A 12,550-nucleotide genomic window follows, 5' to 3' on the forward strand; every position below is an offset into this window, starting at 1 on the left:
TAAATGAGGTATATATTCAGTTTTATTTTTCTATCAGGGAATAGCAACAGCCCTTCAAACTCACCTTATACTCACCCTAATTACCTCATCATTTCTGCCATAAAAACTTACTTAAATTCTCATATCACCTACAAAAGCAAACCTAAGCACTACATGTTAGAGCAAAGGTATGGTGGTTGTGAATGTACATCATAGATGGTGACTGTTTTCCGTTTTGTTTTTTTGTGAGGCCATTGGGGTTAAGTGACTTGCCCAGGGTCACACAGCTAGTAAGTGGTAACTATTTTCTGAACAAAAAGTTAGGACATGTAGACCTAAAAATGATGCATTCTTAATTTTCTTGAAATATGTTCTGTCTGTCCAAAATGTATACTATGGCCATCACTCTTATGAAACAACCTACTTTACCCCTGCTGGATTCAGAGCACTTGTTCTTCCTTGCTAATTCACTACAGAAAGACTGTGCAGCAGCTGTTTCTTCTTTTGATCTTTTACATCCTGAGAAAGTGAAGTTTGCAAGAATAGGATTCTACTGAAACCAACATGGCATTCTTTTAAACAAAGCAAATGGGCTTTTATCTCAAATTGCATAGTCTCATAGCAAGCTAGCTCCAGTTCTGGTTCTAGTATTTATAATGTGGATTGGATCAATGAGTTACTTCATTTTTTCAAAGACTGATTTATACAGATGGTGGGTTTTCTATGTCTAGTCTTTTCTTTCCCGTTTTCTGCTTTTGAATCTTTCACTCTGACAGGTGAAGGGAGAAGAGGTAAAACTCAAATTTGTAGTTTTAATTAAAGATTTGAGAGAAAAAAAGGTGGAAACTGGTGGGTAAAATAAAGTTTTAAAATTACCTTTTCATTTTAATTTAATCATATAGCCTGTTTCCTATGACATACCTAAAAGTTTATTGTTGAATAGGTTGCAACATAGAGGAAAATGAGCAAATGTGATTAATAATATTTTATATGTGAATAGGCTTTTAAAAAAGTAACTGAAAGAGAACAAATTACTAGCACTGCTATGTTGGCTGCTTACTAAATAAATACTTGTTTAAAAAGGATTTTGAGTTACTTTGTGACTTTCTGCTGGCTTTGTATAGGCTTGGAAATGTTAAGAACTTTTGACATTTTTTAAGGATAATGCTTTGGTGTATTGTTTTTATTTGTTTGAGAAGGGATGTAATATTTTACATAAAGGACGTGATAAAACATGTCAGAGGAGAAGCTGTAGGATGTAGTGGGATGAGGGCTGACATGGAAGTTTTAAGTTCAAATCCTAATTCTATTTTTTTTAATTATAAAAGTATTTTATTATTTTCCAGTTACATATAGAAATAGTTTTCAACATTTGTTTTTATAAGATTTCTAGTTTCAAAATTTTCTCCCTCCCTCCCCCCTCCCCAAGACAGCAAGTAATCTGATATAGGTTATATATGTACAGTAACATTAAACATTTCTGCATTAGTCATGTTATAAGAGAAGAATCAGAGCAAAAAGGAAAAACCTCAAAAAAGAAAAAAACAACAACACCCAAAACAAGAGAAATAGTATGGTTTAATCTACATCCATATTTCACAGTTCTTTTTTTTTTTTTTCTGGATTTGGAGAGCATTTTCCATCATGAGTCCTTTGGAACTATTTTGGACCATTGTATTGCTGAGAAGCCTAATTCTATTTTTTAAAAATTTTATTAGCATGTTTTCACATCACTTGCATTTTCCAATATGTTTCTCTGAGAGCCATCCTTTATAATAAAGAATCTAAAAATGAACAAAAACTATCAGTAAAACAAAACTAACCAATATCTTATGCAATGTTCTATACATGTTCTTATCCTTTGCAAAGGTAGGAAGATGCATTTTTCAGGACCAAGCCTGAAGTTATCATTTCACAATATTCTGTTTCCTTCCTCCTTTTTTCTTTCTTTCTTGTCCTTCCTTCCCTCCTCCTTCCTTTCTTCCTTTCTTCCTTTCTTTTGTTGTTTAATGTAAAATAATTAGTAAAGTAAATATTAGAGTTGATCTTCAACATTTTCATGGAAAATGATTACAGGTTTATTTACATTTGCAACTAAGTTTTATTTTTACTGGATTTTTTCAGTTATAATAGGAATCATTTGACATTTCAGAAATGATCATTCTTTGCCATTTTCATATGTTCAGTTTCTAGAACCATTATGATAGTATAGTCCTCTCACATCAATATATTTTTACTTTGTGAAAAATCTAATTTTCTTTTCTTTTTTTTTTTTTTAGTGAGGCAATTGGGGTTAAGTGACTTGCCTAGGGTCACACAGCTAGTAAGTGTTAAGTGTCTGAGGCCAGATTTGAACTCAGGTACTCCTGACTCCAGGGCTGGTGCTCTGTCCACTGCGCCATCTAGCTGCCCCCTAATTTTCTTTTGAAGAGGGGGAAAACCCTTGTATGAAAGGATTACCCCTTTACCCCTTCTGAAAATTCACATTAGGTTTTTGACTGCCATTTTCATAAATCTAGTGAAAAGCTGTATCTACATAAAGAATTCTTGTTCCTTATATGTGTATAGTAAGTACATTATGTTAAACTGTTGGTTTTTTCCTATTTTACCCGGGAAGAAATAGAAGAGGAAATGGAAAAAATAAGAATTCTTAGGTTATAATTCCTTTGTGCAGCTATCAAAATATAAGAAATAGATTTTTTTTTAATCTAGGAAAAATGTTCACTTTTGTTAGTGAAATGGACCTCTTAGATTTCTTGATAAAATTGGATAGAGGTGCCCATTTTTCCATTACCCATATTTTCCGATATATTATGTGATCACAGGTCTTGCAGAAGAAGCAACAGGATACTAAGAAGCTGGCATCATTGTCTGCCCAAAATGAGAAACATGCCTCTGAACTTGAACAGAATGTAGATCACATGAAATATCAACAAGCACAGCTGCAAAAGAGGCTTCGGGAAGAAAATGAAAAAAAGAAGCAACTGGATGCAGAGATTAAGCGGGATCAACAAAAAATCAAAGTAAGAAAGCTTCATTTATCTTTGATAGAGAACATGCAGCTGTTAGTGCATTCTTTTTTTTTTTTTTTTTATGAGACAAATGGGATTAAGTGAGTTGCCCAGGGTCACACAGCTAATAAGTGTTAAGTGTCTGAGGCCGGATTTGAACTCAGGTCCTCCTGACTCCAGGGCCAGTGCTGTATCCACTGCACCACCTAGCTGTCTCTGCATTCTTTTATCAAACATGATAGGTAGCTTTCTCAGGTATCACTGATGAGCTAGCTGTATTTCTTTCTGGACAAGAATTTGCCCTCAGCAACTCATGAAACTATCTTCTAAGGTGAGGGAGTACTGACAGCTAATGAAATCACTGTTCTTTTTAAGTTTCAGAAAAAATTTTACATTTTGGGGGTTATGCTTCTTGTTCCCAATTTATATTATTTGCTAGGAAAAATTCTGTTAATGTTCTAAGTTTCCATTGCCCAATCATCTTTCTTCAACCAACACATAAAAAACTATAACCATTATTTTTCTAAACAAATAATTTACAAAAATAAGGAGAAAGATGATCAAGTAATTTTCTTAAGCTCATAAGAGTTATTTAGCATTATAAATTTAATATATCAGACTTGTATCATCATACTTGAAATAATACTGTGGCATCAACCATTTGGAGCAATTTGAATTAGCCAGTAGATGTGGAAGACATCTTTGAATATAATCAGAAAGCTAGCTTTTGTAACTATACACTTAGAGGGAAGGCCTATTGGCCCTATAGATAACTTCATTCTCTGGACTGAAATTCTTTCTCTTAGCTAGGGCTTCCTTCTTTTTTTTTTTGGTGGGGTTAATGAGGGTTAAGTGACTTGCCCAGGGTCACACGGCTAGTAAGTATCAAGTGTCTGAGGCCGGATTTGAACTCATGTACTCCTGAATCCAAGGCTGGTACTTTATCCACTGCACAACCTAGCTGCCCCCTAGGGCTTCCTTCTTAAATATACTGTACTTTAAAAACACACATGGCTAATATCTAGCTCTATGCAGCTGAAGCAACTAAAACTGTGAGTGTGGTTCTGAATCCTCCCCCAAACCACTTGTTGCCACACTGTATCTGGATTTCTGGTTTCTGGCAGCTCATCTTTCTTTTCTTTCTTTGTCCTTGCACATAGCAGGTCACAAGTATTTTTTTCCTAGAAAAGAGTTTTTATAGACATTAATGATAAGGCTCAAGAAATCAAATACACTTATAGAAAGATTGTAGAGAACACTAGATGGTTTCTCAAAGTTCCTTATCTAGTTTTACTAGCTAACATTATTTGGCCCATTTTGATTTACTTGGGGTCTCAGAACTTGTTTCTTTTTGAACCAAAAAGAGAGTGGTATTTCATTTCTTTTCTTCTTTCTCTCTCTCTCTCTCTCTCTCTCTCTCTCTCTCTCTCTCTCTCTCTTTCTCTCCCCCTTTCCCTCCCTCCCCTCATCTGGGTCCAAGGCTCACTTTCCCTCAGTCAACTGCCATCGAGCCAGGCCTATTCTGAAATACTTGTAGAGATTCCCATCATGGAGGAGAGTGCAGCTGGTCATGACAGTCATCCCTTTTATACTCTTCCATGTGTCTTTACTATCAGTGATTACAAAGCTTTGGAAGAATAAAAAACAAAAATTTTAGGAAGAGGTTTCAGACCCATTTTATATACACAGTAGAATTCAGCATAAAGATGAAGTCTGTCTCTATTCAAGACTGATTAATGTAAAAAATCAGTTTTACTTATAAAATGGCTCAATAGAATGGATCTCAAAGATGAAGTTGATGGTTAGACACCAGTGTTTGTTTTCAGTCTTTAAAAACTCTTAGGAACAAGATCTATAATGAAGTAGGCTGAAGATGACAGTAAATAGAGGACAAAGAACAAAGTAGAAGGAGGGGGAGAGGAAAGAAGGATAAAAATGAAAGAGCACGAGTTAGAGTAAGCAAATACAGTGATGCCAATGCCTGAAAAGTGGCTGAAGCCTGGCAGGAGCTGTAATGTTCAGGGCTTGGAAGAGTGGCGTCAAAAGCACCTTCCCCCTTATTCCACCTTCATTTTAGGACAGTTTCTTTAGGCTGGGGTGCCTTTCTTGGAGCATCCAGAGATTGCCTGAGTTGGACCTGACAGAGGTAAGCAGTAAGAGCCTCTAGTAGAGCAGCTCTTAAAAACCAAGGGAAAGTGGCTTTGAGGGCAAATTGAGGAAAAATATGAGGGAAACTTTTGAGGGTACTTATCATTGCCATCCACCCTGCTGCTGAGTCCTGCTATATAGCTGCCGTTTTCAGTCTTCTAAAGTAATCAACTCACACTCCGAAAATTTGACTTTTAGTTGTTTAATAATGCAAGCTGCTAATCAGATGAAGTTATCAAAGGTATTTTCATGTTCTGTTTTCATATAGGAGCTTCAGTTAAGGACAGAGCAACAAGAAAAGATGCTAAAAATGAAATCTGAGGAGTTTGATGCATTTAGGAGGAGAAAACAAAAGAGTCCATTTGGAAATATAGACCAGCTCCAGGTATGTCCATTAAACTTTTATCTGGTTGATTGGTTTGGGCTTTTGCTATTTGTCTTGCCAATTTGAAAATGTTAAGTATAGATTAAAATGGTTGTGCTAAGCTTAAATTTTGAAAATTCTGTGGTGGCCTATTTACTTAGCTTGCAAAATTTCTTTTATTTCCCCTGAAACTTTTTGGACAGCTAAAAAACAATTTTAATATTTAGTAAATGCTCTTCCCACCTCTGGGGATAGATGTTTATTTGATGCTTTTTTTATATATAAATGGGACAGGACAGCGTGTCATAATCACTAACATAAATATAATTTTATTATTTCAGTACAAAGATAAATGCACAGAAAAAATTAGAGCTCCACATTTCAAGTGTGTTTAGTTAGATTGCATACTTTGTGTGATTTGTGCATTAAATTTTTTATGTATGACAAAGGACTTCAAAGGCATTTCTTACTGAAAATTAAACTAGTTTCAAATTAAAAAAAACATATTTCTAAGCTTAAGTCCACAAGGGCATTTGTAAAATTGTCTTCCTTTTCCAGAAGGAAGCTGTAATACTTAAAATTAAAAACTTAGGTTATTTAAAATGGTAAGAGTTTATCTTTCAAGATTTCTGAATAGTGTTTTTAATTATTATTATTATTATTATTTTTTTTATTTTTAGTGAGGCAATTGGGGTTAAGTGACTTGCCCAGGGTCACACAACTAGTAAGTGTTAAGTGTCTGAGGCCAGATTTGAACTCAGGTACTCCTGACTCCAGGGCTGGTGCTCTATCCACTGTGCCTCCTAGCTGCCCCTGAATAGTGGTTTTTTTTTTTTTTTTTAGTGAGGCAATTGGGGTTAAGTGACTTGCCCAGGGTCACACAGCTAGTAAGTGTTAAGTGTCTGAAGCCGGATTTGAACTCAGGTACTCCTGAATTCAGGGCCAGTGCTTTATCCACTGTGCCACCTAGCTGCCCCACCCCTGAATAGTGTTTTAAACATATAAAACTCAAGGATGTTTTTTGTCCTCTCCTAAAATTTTAGTTGTTTTATATATGCATAAAAGTAGGCATTTGACAAAAACGTACTCTCACCTATGTTGGAAATGCCAAGTATTTATTTACAAATATGTTTTATTGATAGCTTTTGTCTTTATATTCCAGTCATTTCTGGGGGGAAACCAACAACCTTACCCCTCTAGACTGAACTCTTGCTTATAACGAAGAAAAATAGTTAAGCAAACACACCTGGTATACTGACTGCATCTGACGGTTTGTACAACTTCTGCCCAGGTAGCCTTCCTTATTGCTGTGGGGAAGGAAATATGTTTCCTTATCCAATCTCTAGGACCATCACTGGGTTTCTTTTGGTTACTCAGAATTTGACTTCCTTATCATTTACAGTATTGTTCATTCATTTCCATTCTTTTGGCTGTGTTAATTTTACTCTGCATCATCAGTTCACACAAATCTTGGGGTAGCTAAGTGAGTGGTGCAGATAGAGATAGAGCACCAGGCCTGGAGTCAGGAAGACCTGAGTTCCCATTTGGCCTCAAGACCCTGGGCAAGTCATTTAACCTCTTTATGCCTCAGTTTTCTCATTTGTAAAGTGGAGATAATAATAGCATCTGCCTCCCAGGATTGTTGTTAGGATCAAATGAGAGAATATTTGTAAAGCTCTTGTAAAGGGTCTGTCACATACTAGGTGATATACAAATGTTGCCGTTGTTGTTACCATTATCTTCCCATGTTTTTTTCTAATCCTTCAAATAAATTCTTTCAGATCCAAACTCAGACCCTTATTAGGTATGTGACAAGAAACAAGTCACTTAACCTCTGCCTGCTTCAGTTTCCTCACCTATAAAATGGGGATGATAGGGGGCAGCTAGGTGGCACAGTACTGGCCCTGGAGTCAGGAGGACCTGAGTTCAAATCCGGCCTCAGACACTTAACACTTACTAGCTGTGTGACCCTGAGCAAGTCACTTAACACCCCAATTGCCTCACCAAAAAAACCAAAATAAAAAATAAAATGGGGATGATAAAAACACCCACCTTCCAGGGTTGTTCTAAGGATCAAATGAGCTAAAAATTGTAAAATTCTTAGCACAGGGTCTAGCACATAGTAAGCGCTGTATAAATGTTAGCTATCAGTATTATTTTTACTACATAATAATACTTCATTAATTCACATACCACAGTTCTTTGGACTGTATCCCACTTTTTTCCAGTTCTTTGCTACTACAAAGAATGTTAAAATGCCATAGTGTTGTTTTGGGGGTTTTTTTTGCAGGAAATGGGGGTTAAGTGACTTGCCCAGGATCACACAGCTAGTAAGTGTCAAGTGTCTGAGGCCGGATTGAACTCAGGTACTCCTGAATCCTGGGCCAGTGCTTTAACCACTGCCCAATCTAGCTGCCCCATAGTGTTTTTAAAAAAGAAAAAAATAGTAAAGTAAAAAGCTCATAATTATTCAAAATTATAATTTAACCATATACAAGTAAAACATATTAAAATATGAATACAGGCTCAAATAATGCAGAATGTTTTGATGTACAGCAAAGCCCCTGGGTAACATTTTTAAAAAAACACAGTAAGAAGAATTTTCTAGAAATGTGAACTTTTAGATTTGTATTTATTGTATACCAATATTTTGAGAAAAACCTTATGAACAGAAAATATGAATAAGAATTTTCTTGAAATGTTAAGTTTTAGACAGAAATTTTTCATCAAAAGTCCTCACTTATGATAGTGGCAGGAAAATCAATTAACAACTTAATCTTCTCCTCACATTCAAATAGTAACAAATGCTTTTAAGAAAGAGATACAGGGCAGCTAAGTGGTGCAGTAGATGAAGCACTGGCCCTGGATTCAGGAGGATCTGAGTTCAAATCCAGCCTCATACACTTGACACTTACTAGCTGTGTGACCTTGGGCAAGTCACTTAACCCTCACTGCCCCGCAAAAAACAAACAAGAAAGAGATGCCCAACTCTAGTGGTGAGTAGTAGGAAGGGACATCACATAACCCTTGTGTAGTCTGTCACAGAAGAGAAATTGTTTCTGACTACTATCTGAGGGAAATTCCAATTCTGACACCTAATTTATTAAGAATGTTAGCACTGTGACTCTGGGCAAGTCACTTAACCCTAATTGCCTCACCAAAAAAGAAAAAAAAAGAATGTTAGCATTGCTGGAAATTGTTTTAGCAAGTGGATATAAATCAACCCTGACTTAAATTTTTGTTAGTATTTGATAATGACCAAGTGATCGTAAACTATAATTATGGGGAGTTGAACTTATATCTAAACTTAGGATATATGAAATCCTTTTCCTCTGAAAAACTTGAGGTAGAAGGGAAACTGACACACAAAGATCTAATTATTTGGGGAGGGGAGTGTTGTAGTACTTAGCTTGAAATTTCTCCATTCTGGGGAGATCTTTCCATCATTAAACCCAAAGGGTCAATCTCTACTTCTTACTAGGAAACTTGCTAGCCCCAACATGTCTGAGAAAAGTTATTTTAAAAGAAAATAATTAATGTTAAATGAAAATATTTGCCACAAGTAACTTATAGTAATCTAGAGCCCCAAATATACCATAATTTTTTTCAAATTTATTATAAACATGGCAAACATGATCATTTCCATATATAAGATCAGAAGAATTCTACATAAAACTGTGAACATCTATTATGCAAAGCTATTTTAAAATTCATAAGTTTAACAGTCATTCTAATGCTGTGCTATTTGTATGTGCTCTCTTCCATTGCTATTATTTTATTTTCTTATATTTTTTGTATTGATAGTACTATCCCCCCAAAATTCTTACCCCCCTCCTGAAATAGATAACATTTCTTGTAACAAGTAGAGTCAAGTAAAATGGATCTCATTCTGCACGTGTAGTCCATCACTTCTCTGTCAAGAGGTAGGAAGAAGGATTGATTCATTTTGGGTCTGGAGTCATAGTTGTTCATTGCATTGATAAGAGTTAAGTCTTTTAAAGTTATTTTCCTTCAAAATAATGTAGTCATATATTTTTTTTCCTGGTTCTGTTCACTTCACTCTGCATCACTTCATACAAGTCTTCCCAAGTTTCTCTGAATCAGCCAGCCAGGAAACTGGCTTAATAAGCACTTGCTATGTGCCAGGCATTGTGCTAAGCACTAGGGATACAAATACCAAAAAGAAAAGCATCCCTGCCCTCAAAGAGCTTACAGTCTAATAGGGGAAGACAACACACAAAAGGAAGCTGAAAAGCTGGGGAGAAAAAAGATAGATGGCATGAGAGCCCAAAGAAAAGAGTGCAATGGGCTGGAAATGAATTTGTCTCTTGTCATTCCTTACAGCACAATCACAGTCCATTGCATTCACATGCTAGAATTTGCTTAGCTGTTCCTCAATTTGCTGAAACAAAAATGCTGCTATTAAGTATTTTTTGTACATATGGTTCCTTTCTCTTTTATCTTTGTGGTGCAAATAAGCTTCCTAGAGTTATAGCTGGGACAAAGGGCATAATCCAGTTTACAGTTTAGTGACTTTTGGGGGTATAGTTCCAAACTTCTTTCTAAAATGGTTGGGCCAGTTCATTTTAGTGTCTCTCAAAGTTTCTCCAACATTTGTCATTTTCCTTATTTGTCATCTTTGCTGTTTTGCTAGGTGTGAAGTGTGAAACCTGGGAGCTAGTTTAACTTTCATTTATTAATGGTTTGGATTTTATATCTTGGCATATCAGATCTTTGTCAGAAATATGCTACAAAGATTTTTATTCTATTTAGCTATTACCTTTATAATTTTTATTGCACCAAATTTGTACAAAAGTCTTTCAATTTTATGTAATAAAATTTTCCATTTTAGTTCCATTTATTTTCTCTATACCCTATTTAATTAAAAACTCTTCCCCCAACTATAGATGTGAAAGGCATTTCCACAAAGAGCATTTTTCATTTAATATCATAGCCCCTGGTAGGATTCTTAGGCCACATCTGTCAGGGTACAAGATACAGGGTATCTATATGTTATCTTTAACTTTAGCTTATATGATCAGCCAGCCTTCTTACTAGTCATACATCTTTTTGACAATGACTTTTACTATTCTTTTTGCATACAAATATTCATCAGAAACAGCCTGTACCCTGTTTACACACTATATATATATATATTTTTTTCATTACCCTTTGAGTAATCCACACTTTTGATTATTTGGAGATTATGAGATTCCATAATTCACAGCAAGGAATATCCCTGGAATTAGCATTAATTTTATTGTTATTGTTTTAAAGAGCAGTTTTGTGTTTCAATATTAATATCAAGATGATAATCAGAAGATCATTTTTACGGCTACATCTTTCAAGGAATCTTGTGTTGTCATAAAAGAATACTGCTTTGGATGAAGTCCTTTCAGAGACTCTATTTTGCTCAGCTGAGTCAGATTCTTGCATAATCAGCCACCAAGAGGTGATGACTCTCTCCCTACTCAGATGGACCAGTCCTCAGACAGCATGCTCACTCTGTAGCACAGCCCAGGTTATAAAGCCTTCCCAGCATAGTAAGAACTAGCTTCCCCTCCTTTGGCAAGGATACCTCCTCACTATGACATTCCTCTTGATATTGAGGAAACAGAAGCAAAATAGGCATATGAGTAGTTTTGCCTTCTGTTTATCATCTGTTTTCATTGTCCTGTCTTCCCTAATTAAGTTGTCACATGTCACATTTAAGTATACACTAGATAGATAGTATATTCAATTCAGGGTTACTCTTCTCATCTGACCCTACCATAGCTTGTTGTGTCTTCTAGTGTCACTCATCATGACCATCCAACTCAATAGAAACACGTTGGAGCATTGCTTCTGGCTGACTACATGCATTCTATCAAGTATTACTGGGGATACTGTCTTGCTATATGCCTTATTGATTATGCCAGTGGAATGTTTCAAGAAGCCAGATGATATGTAAACATGGTCCAAGCCTAAAAACTATGTCAGAAACGCAGATACTCAAGCTTTTTGGTCAACTTACACAGTAGGAAACTTTTCTAAAAGTAAAATTTGGTTAGTTTTCAGCTTTGGATTGACTGCCTGTAAGCTTTCTGTTAAGCTATATGACCACCTAGGTGTGTACATGTATTTTGTTTCACTTTAGAGAACTGGGCTGAATTAGTGAATGGCCCATAATATGTTGCATGTCCAATTCTCAAAGTAGGAAAGAATCTTCAAGGTCATCTTGAAAAGAAAACTGGTAGAAATTGACTTCTTCAGGGTATCATACATAGTTAGTGGCAGAGCCTTGTCTGGAACGATAGCTTCTGGTAATCGTGTGTTTCTGTTATGTCTATGTATGTCTACATGTTGATTTTCCCAGAGGCCTGGCATTTTCATGTTATATACATACTTCATATTCATTATGCTATTTTGCTTAGATTAATAAAATATATTGAACAAGAATGAAAATGTTATATAGCCCTGGTCATTCCATTAGTGAAGAGGGAGAAACCAAAAATTAGACCATCAACTCTATCTGATATAAATTATCATTATGGTTAAGACTTACTATATCAGCAAATTTCTCAATACATCCAAATTTGCTTAGTAGTCATCAGAATATAACTAAGCTGATAGGATCAAGTTTTAGTTTTGTTTTTTGGACGAGGGGCAATGGGGGTTAAGTGACTTGCCCAGGGTCACACAGCTAGTAAGTGTCAAGTGTCTGAGGCCGCATTTGAACTCAGGTCCTCCTGAATCCAGGGCTGGTGCTCTATCCACTGTGCCACTTAGCTGCCCCCAGGATCAATTTTTTAAAAGTCCAGCAGTTTTCTAATTTTATTGATGCCTTTTGCTTTGAAACTACATTCACTTCCCCAATTTATTCTTCTTTTCACTGAATGCTCTCTTATTACAAAGAAAACAAAGTAAGCAAAACCAATCATCACAGCAACTGTGTTTGACAGTGAATGCACCATTGTATACTCATAGTCCTCTATCTCTATAGAATGCCAACTCTGAAATTACAGGACCCAGGTTCAAATCTTGACTTTGAATTCCTGTTTGACTTTGT

General features: G+C 35.7%; 1 protein-coding gene across 1 annotated transcript in view; it reads left to right on the plus strand.

Annotated features, from left to right (window-relative positions):
• KIF27 (kinesin family member 27) overlaps positions 1-12,550 on the plus strand; it is a 108,837-nt gene that overhangs the window by 72,170 nt on the left and 24,117 nt on the right. The window contains 2 exon segments of the mRNA XM_043983829.1: positions 2,805-3,002; positions 5,407-5,523. Coding sequence (XP_043839764.1) covers positions 2,805-3,002; positions 5,407-5,523 — 315 coding nt within the window.

This window comes from Dromiciops gliroides, chromosome 1 (genome assembly GCF_019393635.1).
Source record: "Dromiciops gliroides isolate mDroGli1 chromosome 1, mDroGli1.pri, whole genome shotgun sequence".
NCBI classification, from domain to species: Eukaryota; Metazoa; Chordata; class Mammalia; order Microbiotheria; family Microbiotheriidae; genus Dromiciops; species Dromiciops gliroides.